Here is a 16164-nt window from a genome sequence, read left to right as displayed (position 1 = left end):
AGACTTCAGTTTTTCTGAATTCTTTAAGTCAACCAAGTAACACTCCCAAATTGTACCCAAACCACTCTGCATGTTACACTAGTGGGCTAAAATTTCCAGAATGCTATCTGTTGAATTCAGTAGTGGGGAGGTAGGGTGTGCTTTACGAATAGGAAGTTGTGGTTTTCTCTGAATAGCCAGTCTTGCTGTTGTTATAAAACCTCTGCTGCTCATATTGTGACTTTTTGAGTGAGTAAACATTTTTCCTGTTCCACATACAGTGGTCTGATTGGGAATCATTTCAGGAGTATGAATCCTCATATTTTGTTCAGTGGATGAGGAAAGCTGTTCTAGAATATGTATTACTGCAACTGTATAGAGCCTTGGTGAGACTGCACTTGGAGTATTGTATACAGTTTTGATCTCCTTATGTAAGGAAGGATATACTTGCCATAGAGAGAGTGCAACTGAGGTTCACCAGAATAATCCCTGGGATGGCGGGATCGTCTTTTAAAGGGAGATTGAGGAATCTGGGCCTGTATTCTCTCGAGTTTTGAAGAATGAGAGATGATCTCATTGAAACTTACAAAATTCTTACTGGGTGTGACAGGGTAGATGTAGACCCTTTGGCTAGTGAGTTTAGTCTCAGAATATGGAGTAGGCCATTTAAGACTGAGATGAGGAAGAATTTCTTCACTCAGAGGGTGGTGAATCTTTGGAATTCTCTACCCCAGAGGGCTGTGGAAGCTCAAACATTGAGCATGTTGAAGACAGAAATCAATAGACTTCTGGATATTAAGGACAGCAAGGGAAAGTGACGTTGAGGTAGATAATCAGCCATGATCTAATTGAATGGCGGAGCAGGCTCGATGGACCGAATGGCCTACTCCTGCTCCTATGTTCCTAACACTTCGGTATTCAGTTCAGAAGTTTTCCCTCTGAAATTTGCAGAAGTGACTTTATTGGATGACTGTTCTATCCAAGGAGTTTTTTCAATCCATTGTAGAGAATTTAAGCCAGGAAAGCTCTGTGATTTTTTTTTCAAATACTTGGTAATCCAATAGCCAGCTCAGATCATTTTGGCAATTGAGGGTGGCAGAGAATGAGATCGCATGTCAACTTAGAACAAATGACTGGCAAAATTGCATTTAACATGCCACGGCTGTCGATTTATGTAGCCTTTGCTGTCTTTCTGATTGCTTGGATTAGGCAGTTTTTATTTTTGCTTTAATGTTTTTTTAATAGTGACGATCACAGACATTTGAGGAAGCATAGTTAATTTACAAGAGATGTTTTTCAATCCGGATAAATGACAGGTGTAAAGACCTAGATAAATCTTTGTGATTAGCAATTAACAAATTGGATTAGAATGTATTTCTTTGTTTTATTCCCTGCCTAGTCAGGAGCTACCAAGGAAACATAAACATTAAGGCTGTTTCTATTCAGGCTTATTATAGATTTATTGATTGGAGAAAGGTGTTTTTTACACTGATCACTACCTGAAAAAACCAGCATGCTTTCCTAAGTATTGTTGTCCTGAACTGCTGGATCAGACAAGGGTTTTAATGTTGTATACATACTATGATGGATCTTTAAGTCTTGCCTCCAGTTTCTGTCACTTTTGGAAAATAATCTATATAGGTTTGAACAATGAGAAAGGTTGTTAATTATCTACTGCAGGCATGTTCCAAATAATTCTTATGAAAGAAATAGGACCTTTAGTGTAAAGTTCCTACATCTTTCTTTCTGCAATTATTTGAATAATTGCATGAGGATTTGAGTGTCCCTTTGTCCCCTGCCGCCTCCTATTTGGATACCCTTAACTTTTAGCTATACATGGCAAATTAATAATATGTTGCCAGCCATTTGTAGCTGTAAAAATATTAAGCTCCTATTTTATGCTGTGGTTGCACAAATCCATAGTTTGGTTACATTGTTAGCAACAGTGGCTTAGAACATAGATTGCAACATGGCATTCTTTACTTGAGAATAATTTAAAATAGTCTAAAATATTTGGAACCCAACTAATTAAAACTGCAGCATTTTTTCCCAAAAATTCAAAATCGAAAAGAATTAAACACTGCTCTCTCACTGCTTAAGTTGATTTAGTAAGTATGTTATCAGTAAATTAACACATTAAATTTAAACCAACTGTTTAAAAATTGTGCAAAGGAACCGTCTGTTTTTACACTGGAAGCTGGGGCTCAGAAGCAGATAGGGGTGTGTGTGTATTCTTAATTATTAAGTGATAAAACACTTCAAATACATTATAAAACAGTGTGAAAAATGATTTTTTATGTTTTAGTTAGGTGGTGATATTGAGGTATTTATGCTGATGTGCACCCTATTTGTTTACCTAGCAATGCTTATAAGAACATAAAAAAAATAAGAACTGAAGTAGGCCTTTTCACCCTTTGAGTCTCCATTCAACAAGATTATGACTGAACTTCTACCTCAACTGCACCTTCCCACACTATTCCCATACCCCTCAATTTGCTTGGCACCCAAAGAATTGATCGACTTCTGTCTTGAATATACTCGATGACGAAGCATCTTCAGCTCTCTGGGGTAGAGAATTTCAAAGATTCGCAATTCTTTGAATAAAGAAACTTATCCTCATCTCAGTCCCAATTGGCTGACCCCTTATTCTGAGACTCTGACATCTTGTTCCAGATTCCCTATTTGAGGTGGGGGGTGTGGAAATGTTTTCTCAGCATCTAACTCGTTCCAGTACAGCTTCAGCACTGGGATCTACCCAGCAATGTGGATAACTTCACAATTTGGCATTCCTGCCCACATACTAACCTGTCTATGTCTAGTATCAAAGTAATGCACCTACTACGACAGATGTCAGGTAGAAAATACAATGGAGAATCGGGCTGAATATAGAAGTACCAGAGAGGAAGTGAAAAAACTAATAAAAGCAAGGAAAGAGATTGAAAAGAGGCTGGCAGCAAGCATAAAAGGGAATCCTAAGGTCTTCTATAAGCATGTAAGTAATAAAAAGGTGATAAAAGAAAGAGTAAGGCTGATTAGGGACAAAAAGGAGACTTGCATGTGGAGACCGGAGAAATAGTAGAGGTGTTGAACATGTACTTTACATCTGTCTTTACGAAGGAAGAACTTGCTACCCAGGCTGAGGTGAGAGAGGAGATAACTGGTACACTAGAAGAACTTACAACCAAGAAGGGGGTGGCGTTGGAAAGGCTATCTTTACTTATAATAGATAAGGTATCAGGACTGGATGAGATGTATCCAAGGGCACTGAGGGAAGTGAGGGTGGAAGTTGCAGAGGCACCAGTGATAATCTTCCAGCCTTCCTCAGACACAAGGGAGGTGCCAGAGGACTGGAGAACTGCGAATGTTACACCCTTGTTCAAAAAGGGGTGCAAGGATAAAGCTGGCACCTACAGGCCAGTCAGTTTGACCTCAGTGGTAGGGAAACTGCTGGAAACTATAGCATGGGATAAGTCAATAATCACTTGGACAAGTGCAGGATAATTAAGGAAAGCCAGCATGGATTCATCAAGGTAAAATCATGTTTAACTAACTTGCTGGAGTTTTTTGAGGAGGTAACAGAGAAGGTTGATAAAGGAAATGCTGTTGATGTGGCATCTATGGATTTTCAAAAGGCATTTGATACAGTGCCATACAACAGACTTGTAAGCAAAATTCTAGGTCATAGAATAAAAGCGAAAGTTGGCATTTGGATAAGAAATTGGCTGACTGACAGGAAACAGTAGAGTCATAGTCATAGAGGTCTACAGCACAGAAAAAGGCCATTCGGCCCATCGCATCTGCACCGATCAAACAGGTACCTAACTATTCTAATCCCATTTTCCAGTATGAGGCCCATAGCCTTGTATGCCATGGAATTGCAAGTGTACATCCAAATACTTCTTAAATGTTATGAGGGTTTCTGCCTCTACCACCCTTTCAGGCAGTGAGTTCCAGATTCCCACCACCCCCTGGGTGAAAAAATTCTTGCTCACATCCTCTCTAAACCTCCTGCCCCTTACCTTAAATCTATGCCCCCTGGTTATTGATCCCTCCACCAAGGGGAAAAGTTCCTTCCTGCCTACCCTATCTATGCCCCTCATAGTTTTATACACCTCAATCATGTCCCCCCCTCAATCTCCTCTGCTCCAGGGAAAATAACCCCAGTCTATCCAATCTCTCCTCATATTTGCCAGCCCAGGCAACAGCCTGGTAAATCTCCTCTGCACCCTCTCTAGTGCAGTCACATCCTTCCGATAATGTGGATTCCAGAACTGCACGCAATACTCTAGCTGTGGCCTAACCAGTGTTTTATACAGTTCCAGCATAACTTCCCTGCTCTTATATTCCATGCCTCGGCTAATAAAGGCAAGTTTCCCATATGCCTTCTTAACCACCTTATCTACCTGTCCCGCTACCTTAAGGGACCGGTGGACATGCACACCAAGGTCCCTCTGATCCTCGGTACTTCCTATCATTCATCGTATATTCCCATTCCTTGTTTGTCCTGCCCAAGTGCATCACCTCTCACTTATCCGGATTAAATTCCATTTGCCACTGAACAGCCCATCTGACCAACCCGTCTATATCCTCCTGTAATCTAAGGCTATCTTCCTCACTACTTACCACCCCACCAATTTTCGTGTCATCCGCGAACTTACTGATCAACCCTCCTACATTCAAGTCTAAATCGTTTATATGTACCACAAACAGCAAGGGACCCAGCACTGATCCCTGTGGAACCCCACTGGACACAGGCATCCAGTCACAAAAACACCTCTCGACCATCACCCTCTGCTTCCTGCCACTCAGCCACTTCCGAATCCAATTTGCCAAATTGCCTTGGATCCCATGACTCTTAGCTTCATTATCAATCTCCCATGCGGGACCTTATCAAAAGCCTTGCTGAAGTCCAAGTAGACTATGTCAAATGCATTGCCCTCATCTACACACCTGGTCACCTCTTTGAAAAATTCAATCAAATTGGTCAGACATGACCTCCCCTTAACAAAATCATGCTGACTGTCCTTGATTAATCCCTGCCTCTCCAAGTGTACATTACTTCTGTGCCTCAGAATTGCTTCCAATAGTTTCCCCACCAGTGAGGTTAGACTGACCGACCTGTAGTTCTCTGGTTTATCCCTTCCTCCCTTTTTGAATAACAGTACCACATTGGCTGTCCTCCAGTCCTCTGGCACTTCTCCTGTAGCCAGAGAGGTATTGAAAATTATTGCCAGCACCCCTGCTATCTCCTCCCTTGCCTCACTCAACAGCCTGGGATACATTTCATCTGGGCCTGGAGATTTATCTACTTTTAAGCCTGCCAGACCACTTAGAACCTTCTTCCTTTCTACGCTAATTTCTTTAATTATATCACAGTCTTCCTGCCTGATTTCCATACCCAAGTCGCACCCCCTCACTTGTGAACACCGACACAAAGTATTCATTTAGAACCGTACCTATTCTTCCATTACCTTAATGGTCCTTAATGGGCCCTACTGTTTCCCTAGTTATCTTCTTACTCTTAATGTACTTGTAAAATAACTTAGGATTTTCCTTTATTTTACCTGCCAATGTTTTTTCAAGCCTCCTTTTTGTTCTCCTAATTTCCTTTTTAAGTTCCCCCCTACACATTCTATACTCCTCTCGGGCTTCCACTGTTTTGAGCCCTCAGTATCTGCCATAAGCCTCCCTTTTTCTCTTTATCCAATCCGGTATATCCCTCGACATCCAGCATCCCCTGGATTTGTTGATCTTTGTCTTTACTGGAATATATTGGCCCTGTACTCTCCCTATTTCCTTCTTGAATGAGTCCCACTACTGTGACGCAGATTTACCTAAAAGTAGCTGCTCCCAGTCCACTCTGGCCAAATTGCATATGATCTTATTAAAATCACCCTTACCCCAATTTAGAACTCTGATTTCTGGCCCATCTTTGTCCTTTTCCATAACAACCTTGAATTTCTTGGAGTTATGATCACTATCTGCAAAATGCTCCCCCACTGATACCTCTACCACTTGCCTGGCTTCATTCCCTAAAATTAAGTCCAGGACCGCCCCCTCTCTTATAGGACTTCTACGTACTGGCTTAAGAAAGCTCTCATGGATGCATTTTAAGAATTCCACTCCCTTTAAACCTATCACACTATGACTAACCCAGTTAATATTGGGGAAGTTGAAATCCCCCACTATTACTACCCTATTATTTTTACACTTCTCTGATATTTGCCTACGTATCTGCTCTTCTATTTCCCTATAACTGTTTGGGGGCCTATTGTATACTCCCAGCAATGCGATTGCTCCTTTTTTGTTTTTCAGTTCTATCCATATAGCTTCATTTGAGGAGCCTTCTAAGATGCCATCTCTCCTTACTGCTGTAATTGATTCCTTGATCAATATTGCAATACCCCCTCGTCTTTTACCTCCTTCCCTTTCTCGCTCGAAGACCCTATACCCTGGAATATTGAACTGCCAATCCTGCCCCTCTCTCAACCATGTCTCTGTGACAGCAATGACATCATACTTCCATGTGTTAATTTGTGCCCTCAACTCATCTGCCTTATTCGTCAGACTCCTTGCATTAAAATAAATACCATCCAACCTTGCCAAACTCCCTTGTGCCTTCAGTGGCCTATAATTTCTATGCCTTCCAGACTCACTTGCTGTCTCTTCTAACTTTGGTTGTACAACTCCCCCTGCTGAACCTCCTCTCAGGATCCCATCCCCCTGCCAAGTTAGTTTAAACCCTCCCCAACAGCACTAGCAAACCTCCCTGCAAGGATGTTAGTCCTATTCCGGTTCAGGTGCAACCCGTCCAACTTGTACAGGTCCCACCGCCCCCAGAAACGGTCCCAATGTCACAGGAATCTAAAGCCCTCCCTTCTGCGCCATCTCTCCAGCCACGCATTCATCTGGACTAACCTCCTATTTCCACACTCACTAGCATGTGGCACCGGAAGTAATCCAGAGATTACTACCTTTGAGGTCCTATTTTTTAATCTGCTTCCTAAATTCTGCTGCAGGACCTCATCCCTTTTTCCTTCTATGCCATTGGTACCAATATGTACCACGATCTCTGTCTGTTTGCCCTCCCCCTTTAGAATGCCCTGCAGCTGTTCAGTGGCTTCCGTGACCCTGGCACCAGGGAGGCAACATTCTATCCTGGTGTCACGTCTACGGCCGCAGAAATGCCTGTCTGTTCCCCTTACTATCGAGTCTCCTACCACTATTGCTCTTCCCCTCTTTTTCCTTCCGACCCCCCCACCCCGTGCAGCTGAGCCACTCACAGTGCCAAGAGCATGGCTGCACTCCCCAGAGGAACCATCACTCTCACCGTTTTCCAACACAGAAAAACAGTTCTCGAGCGAGATGCACCCTGGGGATTTCCTGACTACCTGTCTGCCACTTTTGTTCCGACTGATGGTCACCCATTCCCTCTCTGTCTGCGCTTTCGCAAGCTTTGGGGTGACCACGGCTAAAAATGTGCTATCCACGAAACTCAGCCTCGCAGATGCACCTCAGTGCCTCCAGCTGCTGCTCAAGCTCCAAAACTCGGAGCTCAAGTAGCTGCAGCTGGTGACATTTCCTGCACACGTGGTCGATCAGAGCGCAAGGAGCGTCTAGGACCTCTCACATGTTGCAGACAGTACATAACACGGGACTGAGTTGCCCTGCCATACCTCTAGTTGAAAAAAAACTTACTTTAAGTTAAATACAGTAAAAAAAAACGCTAAATTATTTATTAACTTTAAATAAAAAGTAGAACCCTTACCTTTGCTTAGCTTAATCTATTTTAAACTGGAGAAAACACTTACCCACTACTAACCAATCAGCTCTCACCTTTGTGCTGACGTCACTTTTTGAAGCTTCCCCGCACTTGCGCTGGTTCTGATCTCTCCGCTACTCTCTTGCACTGTCTTGTGATGTCACTCTTGTTATTTTCAACAAAAACTGACTGCAGGACGCTCTTCCCAGACAGTTTCACCGTGATGCTGACTGCAGGACACTCTTCCCAGGCTCTAGTAGTGATACAGTAGTGATAAATGGTTGTTTTCCAGATTGGAGGAAGGTTTGCAGTAGAGTTCCTCAGGGGTCAGTGCTGGGACCCTTGTTCTTCTTCATATATATTAATGACCCAGACTGGTATGTGCAAGGCATAATTTCAAAATTTGCAGATGATAACGAACATTGGAATTGTTGTCACCTGTGATGGGGATAGTTTTGAACTTCAAAAGGACATAGACATGTTAGTGGATTGGGCAGACAAGTGGCAGATGAAGTTCAATGCAGAGAAATGAGGTTATTCGTTTTGGTGGGAAAGATATGGTGAGACAGTATAAAATAAAGAGAGAGCCTCTGCCTCACCTGGAGTACTGCGTCCAGTTCTGGGCACTATACTTGAGGAAGGATGTGAAGGCATTGGAGAGAGTACAGTGGAGATTCACAAGAATGATTCCCGGGATGATGAACTGTAGCGATGAGGATAGATTTGAGAGGTTGGGACTGTTTTCCTTGGAGAAAAGAAGGCTGACTGGAGACTTGATAGAGGCACTCAAGATCCTGAGGGGAATGGACAGGGTAAATAGTGAGAAACTGTTCCTGCTCAAGAGAATATCAAGAACTATAGGGCACAAATTCAAAATAATTGGCAAAAGGAGTAAATGTGATGTGAGAAAAAATTTTCCACCCAAAGGGTGGTTGAAGTCTGGAACAAACTTCTTGAAAGGGTGTTGGAGGCAGGTTCAATTGAGGTATTCAAGAGGGAATTGGATTACTACCTGAAAGGAGAGAATGTGCAATGTTATAGGGATATGGCAGGGAAGTGGGACTAGGTGGAATGCTCTTTCAGAGAGCCAGTGCAGCCTCGATGAGCCGAATGGTCGCCTCCTGCATCGTAAAGATACCGTGTTACTAACAAGATGAATTAAAGCTGACATATTTAATTTCCACACCTCAAAAACTGGTTATAGGATTTGGAATAACCTTTCTATTGAGCATCCTTCTTAAGGCCAGAACACTTAAACAGTCTCCCGTTTTTGAATTTAAAACCTAAGAGGTGTGCTGATACAGTAAGTCAGAACGTGCTGAAATCTTGCTGTTTCTTCAATTTGGATAAAGTTTGTGATGTTTTTGTGTTCTCTGTATTGTAGATAAAAGGTAAATTAAAAAGAGTTTTATTCCCTCTTTGAATGCAATTATGATAGAATGTTCAGTTGATTGGTCTTCTTTATATTAATGTTTACAAATTTGTTCTAGCAAGATATGGAAAATTAAAATATTCTATCTTCCATAATCTAACTACATGCAATTTGTAAATTAATATAAAATTTTCATTTAATTTAGCTATGTATGGAAAAACAAGCTGGCTGACTTTTCTGTTCAATCATACAAGATCATTGCAGATGAGGAAGGCCATTGGATGCATTTTAATTAATTAACTCTCAAGTACCTGCTTTCCTCACATTACAACATGTAAATGTCAGATTTTTAGCTCTGCTATTCTGCCTGGAATCTATTCACCTTTTGTGTAAAGAAGTACTTGCTAATGTCAGTCCCAAATATTAGGGCCCGGATTTTCTGGTCTCTTGGCGGTCGTACCCCAGAAGATGTGCTGGGGGACCATTCTGAAGCCCCAGTGCGACTCTACGGGAATTGCCCAGGAAATTTCAACTTGCAATGAGCAATTCCCCTGCATCCAGGACCCTCCGATGAATTCTCCAACGAGTTAGAATTGGAGACTTTGGATGGTTCCAACTCACCAGAATACTTACCCAGGAAATGTTAGAAAGAAAAAAACATGTCTAACTCCTGGGTAACTATACAACTGACCCCTCCCCTTCAACCCTTCCCTCCCCTCCCCTCTAACCTGACCCCCTTCCGACCCTTGGACTCTTAAACCCCCCAACCCTCGGACTCTCTTTCCACACCCCCTCCCCCACTGACCCTCGGACTCTCTTCTCCACCCCCCTCCTCCGACCCTCGGACTCTCTTCCCCACCCTCAGACACTCTGCACCCTTCTCTCCTTCAATATCAACTTCTAACCATATTCTATTTCATTTTCTTTTCACACAGATTAGGCATCATAGTGGACCTGTTTGGCTAATTCATAATTTTCCTTGAAGGGCATTATTTGTCAATTCCAGAGATGGATTTCTTATCATTTACATGCTGAACTCTCAAATGGACTGTTTTAATTGTAGAAATTTGATCTCGCAACACATGTTGTTTAGCAAATCACTCGAGACCCTAGTTTTGCACTCCTATGAACAAATGGGGATTACATGAGGTAATTACTATCTCTCTCCCAATAAAATTGTCTGTGTTTCCAAGTAAGAAATTGAGCAGTAACTAAAAAAGAAATTGTTTAGCATCTAGGTTAGATTTTTTTTCCAGATCAAGCAATTGCCTTTAATTGGGCTTTCTGTTTTTTTTAAAATAAAGTACCTCATTCAGACATTTCAATTTCAGCACTTAAATATTTTGATGAATGGTACAACTACTGTACTAGCTGTCTGCATGCAAACTATTAAATCCACCCCCTCCCCATTATCGTAGCTCCTCTACTTTGTGATTTCCTACATATTCAGTTGCCAGCTCTAATTAACTCTGAACTAGTTGTGAAGAGCACTGTAATGATTGTTAATGGCAATAATGGGTGATTCAAGGTTTCACTCATTTGGGTGAATAATGGGTGATTTTACTCATTTGTTTTGTGAAGATGAAATTGCAAAACTGAATAATGGTTTAGAATTGCGAATTGAATCCCATATTATCAAATGTAGTTTTACATATTTCGTGGTCGACATTGTTATGATCTCCATAAGTCCGATTACATTCAAAAAGAAATTCGAACCTCCAGTTAATAGCTGAAAAGATGACATGACAAGATTTCAAGTTTTAAGATGTTTACCTTACTGAAAACCTAACACTATTGACTAAACACTATCTTTGTAGGTAACGTTTAATTTAAACAGAATAGCCCCCGCTGCTTCCTTTTTAGCGTAACCGAGAAAACAAACTTCACAGGTATACATTATACAGCCTTTTGAGTAGACATTCAATTCTTCCAGAATCAGTTCAAAATGATTCTTCACTCCTGAGGTTTTCTCCTGTTCTCTCCCTCTCTCAGCTTGTAACTTCTAACCCTAGAATTGTCCTTGACAGTAAGTGTATTACCAGAGATCCTCTCTCCAGCACAAGCCAAACAAATCTTCCAGCTTTGTTTTAACTCCTAATGAATTTTGTCTTTTCAATCTGAGCGTGAGCTTACACCATATTCTATCTCGTTCTTGCGCTTGCTCTCGCTTACTCACCCTGGCAGGCTAACCTGTCTATGATATTTTAGGAAAGCCTTTAACCTGATATCACAATAGCTTCCTCTGTTCCCTTCCCATCTCAAAGCCCATCACCTTGGCAATGCAAATCACATGGACCTTGTATCCAGGTAGAGATGCTGATTAGTGATTCTTGGGACCCCAACTCTCTTATCTCGGACATAAATGAACAGATTAAAGCACAACTGCTTACAGCCCGACATTCTGAACACTTTTCTGGAACTTTGGAGACTCGCAGTCTATGCACTGTTAGCGCACATAGGCTGCTGTCATTGTCTCCGAGCACAAGTACCTTGCACTGCCTTTCCAGTAAAAAAATCTGTGCTCCCTTTAACTTCTAATAATCAAACTATCCAGTTTTGCTGTCTGCCAGATGCCAAAACAGCTCAAATTACCCCCTTCATTTTACCCTAAGGTAAAGACGGTCCCAAAATGTACAACCTTATAAACATCATAATTGTAACAACATGGTCTTGAAGATTGAAATTTCGAAAACGAAAGTAAATGCATAAAATATGTCATGGTTTGTTTACAACAAGGCAAATATGACAAATTAACCAAAGACTTGAAGATTAATGGGCTGCATATGTGTTAGTTACCAAATATCCTGTTTCACTGTTTGTGTACAAACCATTTCTGTTTTTTTATTAATTTCAGGAATTCTGGAAGATCAACGCTTGAATAGTCTACGAAATGGTACGATAGAGCAACAGATTGGGAATGTGTGGTACAATGCTGCACCATTATCAATATGGTGGCAAATTCCACAGTATGTACTGATCGGGATTAGTGAAATATTTGCAAGTATAGCAGGTAAGCATGGAAAACACTAGATAGATTTTCAGATTATGTAAGTAATTATGGCCTCGCACATCTTGATGGTTTATGTGTACAAGAGGTGCTGCTGAATATAAACGAATATTCTTTTACTGCAAGACAATAAAGCAACTAAGTTCAGTAACTTCATTAGTCATGAAGGTCAAGTGTTGTGGATGTTGTGTGAATGAGTTTCAATGCCAAACTTGGGATTCATTTCTAGTTTGCTGTGTATGTATATTTTAACTTTGTTCAAATTGGCCTCCTTGAATTTATAACACTGAGTGAGAACTAACAAAATTCTACTTCAACCACTCATACTGGGTAAGCAGCACAATGTTATCACCATCCAATGATGTTGAATGCATTCACCTTAGTTTTCATTCAGAACATCATGGTGTATATATAAATTTTTTTTACAGTTAAAGGGTATTTTACAAAACATAACTTTCCTATTGCAGGAAACTAAAGGTAGTGGTTGCACATCCAACTTCATGAATTGATTTGTTTTCTGTACGCTGTGCCTATTTCACGGCCACTAAAAAAAATAAAACTACCTACTACATACAGTGTAAATTATTATGGTATCTCCTTGAGACCTGACTAAGGTATTTTGAAAGTCACATCACAATAGTATTGTATTGTTTCTTTGACACATTTTAATTCAAGCCACAGAAAGCAAATACTTGATACTCCTTGATGCATCACATTATTAATCAAGATGAAAGTTGACCCTTCGATTTATCTCATTGCCAAATGAATTGAAATTCTTTCAGGGTCACGTTTTTAGTTTGCTTCACATTTGATCACATTTATTTCCTTTAATGAAACTGCTAGGTAATGACTGCATAGTGATATCAATCAGGTGCAATTGATCTGTAAGCCAATAAGACATTACTGAAATCAAGGTGAACATTGGGTATGTAGGGTACACATGCCCAAGTCCCAGCAGTTCACTCATCCCAGTCATACTTTGATACATCAGGGATCTTGTATGACGTTTTACTGATAACCAATGTCAAATAAGAGAACTGTGACGTGTCGTAGTTTTCATTAAATTTAACAGTTTTTCCAAGGATTTTTTTTTAAACCTTAGTTCTTTATGTTGCTTTAATTTCTAACTTTTTATATATTATAATTATTGAACTACTACAGTTAAGTATTGGTGAATTTGTTTCTTTTCAAACATCCCTTCAGGCTGTGGGTCCTCAGCATCATCATAGCTTTATTATCCTAAGCTATCTCATATGCTTTCTGCTGCATGTATTTTCACTACACATTTCACGTGTAAACATAGCAAACTTTCCAGTGTATTTTTCCAGAACGAGGGCATCAGGCAGATTAAAGCACTCCCTCTGACTTAGCTATCCATCAACTTCCATATTAAAACAAAATGGTCATCATGCAATTACAAAATATAAACACAAGAAATTCAATCTTGAATTCTTCAGGAAGTTCAACTTCTGGAGACACTTAAAATTAACCCCAAGAAAAAACTCCCAAAATATAGTAGTTTCGTAGCCATGAAACTAGCCAAGAATTTGTCAGTGGGGTGTATTAAATTGCAGCTCAGAATACGTTGGAGGTAGTTTAATAGTGTGCCTTGTTGTTGAAGAATCTTGCGCAGCAGCACAAATCAGAAATGTGGTCCAGTCATGATCTTACATCAATCATTTTATCTTCAATGCTGAAGCTGAAAGGAATTCCAATACAATATTAATGTTACTTGATTGTGAAGGTTACCTTTTACTACTATGATAACCCAATATAAGTTAACAATAAAATAACCTTCAGTAATTATTTTAAACACTTCCCTTCTTATCCTTATTTGCTTTTTCTTTTTTTCCTTTTTCTGATTAGCCATGTGTCATTGCATTTCATTGTTTTAATTTCTATTAAATATATCTTTTTTTTCTTAAAAAGCACTGTGCTAGCCGCATCTTCTGCATCCCATCATCCATTTTGAAACAGAAAACAATTCCAAAAAATTAACCTGCCTTGCTTGAATAAGTGGCTTTAAATACTGTGATTATGTTTGACCAATTGAGTTGTGCAATTCTAAAGATTTACTTCTGTACCAGAGATGCAACTAAGTCATCGCTAGAAGGCATTTGATGAAGTGCCACATCAAAGGTTATTGCGGAAAATAAAAGCTCATGGTATAGGGGGTAACATATTGGCATGGATAGAAGATTGGCTAGATAAGAGGAAGCAGAGAGTAGGCATGAATGAGTCTTTTTCAGGTTGGCAAGATGTAATGAGTGGTGTGCCACAGGAAACAGTGCTGGGACGTCAACTGTTTACAATTTATATAAATGACTTGGATGAAGGGATGGATGGGATGGTTGCAAAATTTGCTGATGACACAAAGATAGGTAGGAAAGTAAGTGGTGAAGAGGACATAAGGAGGCTACAAAAAAACAAAGTTGGGTTAAGTGAGTGGGCAAAGATCTGGCAAATGGAGTATAATGTGGGAAAATGTACATTTTGGTATGAAGAATAAAAGAGAAGCATGTTATCTAAATGGTGAGTGATTGCAGAGCTCTGAGATGCAGAGGGATCTGGGTGTCCTAGTGCATGAATCACAAATGGCTAGTATGCAAGTACAGCAAGTAATTAGGAAAACTAATAGAATGTTATCATTTATTGCAAGGGGAATTGAATACAAAAGTAGGGAGATTATGCTTCAGTTGTACAGTGCACTAGTGAGACCATATTGTACAGTATTGGTCACCTTATTTAAGGAAGGATGTAAATGTATTGGAAGCAGGTCAGAGAAGGTTTGCCAGACTAATACCTGGAATGGTTGGGTTGTCTTATGAGGAAAGGTTGGACAGACTAGGCTTGTATCCGCTGGAGTTTAGAAGAATAAGAGGCAACTTGATTGAAACATAAGATCCTGAGAGGTCGTGACAGGGTGGAAGTGGAGAGGATGTTTCCTCTTGTGGGAGAATCTAGAATTAGGTGTCACTGTTTAAAAATAAGGGGTCACCCATTTAAAACGGAGATGAGGCGAAATCTTTTCACTCAGAGGGTCGTGAATCTTTGGAGCTCTCTTCCTGAAAGGTGGTGGAAGCAGTGTCTTTGAATATTTTTAAGGTAGAGGTGGGTAGATTCTTGGTAAGCAAGGGGGTGATAGGTTATTGAGGGTAGGTGGGATGCAGATTTCAGGTTACTATCAGATCAGCAGTGATCTCGTTAAATGGCGGAACAGGCTCGAGGGGCTGAATGGCCTACTCCTGCTCCTTGTTCGTATGCTATGAAGGGCTCCTTTAGCACCCAGACTAGATAGGTTATAATGGGACAAAATATCTTATCCATGGCCCAGGGAACCCAATCACAGTCTGAGATAATTTGGGTATGGATTAGAAGGTAAACTTTCATGCAGTAATGATTTGTGAGCTTGTATTAAAAAAAGTGTGACAGGGCAATTAATATAAGGATTCTTGATCAATAAAAGCTGTATATGTTTTTAAGGAAGTTTTATATTCCTGTCATTTCCTGTCATTCAATATGTCATGCTTCAAAATTAAATTAGTAAAACTGAATATAGAAGCAAAAAAGATTACAATAATTGTAACCTCTCCTGAATAAAGAGGATCACATTTGTTGGCTATCTTGTATATTGTTGTATATTATCCTTAACCTACTGTATTAATATTGATGTTTATAGTCAGCACCATTATTTCTACTAAAGGAGCTTCTGCTTCTCTGTACCACTGAATTTAGTAATAAAACACTTAAATCCTGAAATTCCCTTTTTGGTATTTGCAGTGCCAGCTGTATGCTCTCTTCCCTGCACTGTGCCTCTCTTCACCAAGCCCCTCCCCACTCCCCAACTACCATGTAAATGCTAATTTTGCCCAAATTTGTGGGGAAAATCGACAGATGGAGTTCAATGGGGAAATTGTGAGGTCATCCAAATGTAACCCCTCTGATGGGACAGTCCAGAACAAGAGGGCATAACATTAAAATTAGAGCCAAGTCATTCAGAAGTGATGTCTGAAAGTACTTCTCAAAGGGTAGTGAAAACCTGGA

The 16164-nt window shown here is 40.3% G+C and overlaps 1 protein-coding gene across 1 annotated transcript in view; it reads left to right on the top strand.

The window, feature by feature from the left end:
• Positions 1–16164, top strand: part of slc15a4 (solute carrier family 15 member 4) — an 89707-nt gene that overhangs the window by 42010 nt on the left and 31533 nt on the right. The window contains exon 6 of the mRNA XM_078554110.1: positions 11968–12123. Within this exon, the coding sequence (XP_078410236.1) occupies positions 11968–12123 (156 nt within the window). The remainder of the gene's footprint in view (positions 1–11967; positions 12124–16164) is intronic.

Source organism: Cetorhinus maximus, chromosome 12 (assembly GCF_964194155.1).
Source record: "Cetorhinus maximus chromosome 12, sCetMax3.hap1.1, whole genome shotgun sequence".
Taxonomy (NCBI): Eukaryota; Metazoa; Chordata; class Chondrichthyes; order Lamniformes; family Cetorhinidae; genus Cetorhinus; species Cetorhinus maximus.
The sequence above is the reverse complement of the archived record's forward strand: the minus strand, read 5'-3'. Positions and strand labels throughout refer to the sequence as shown.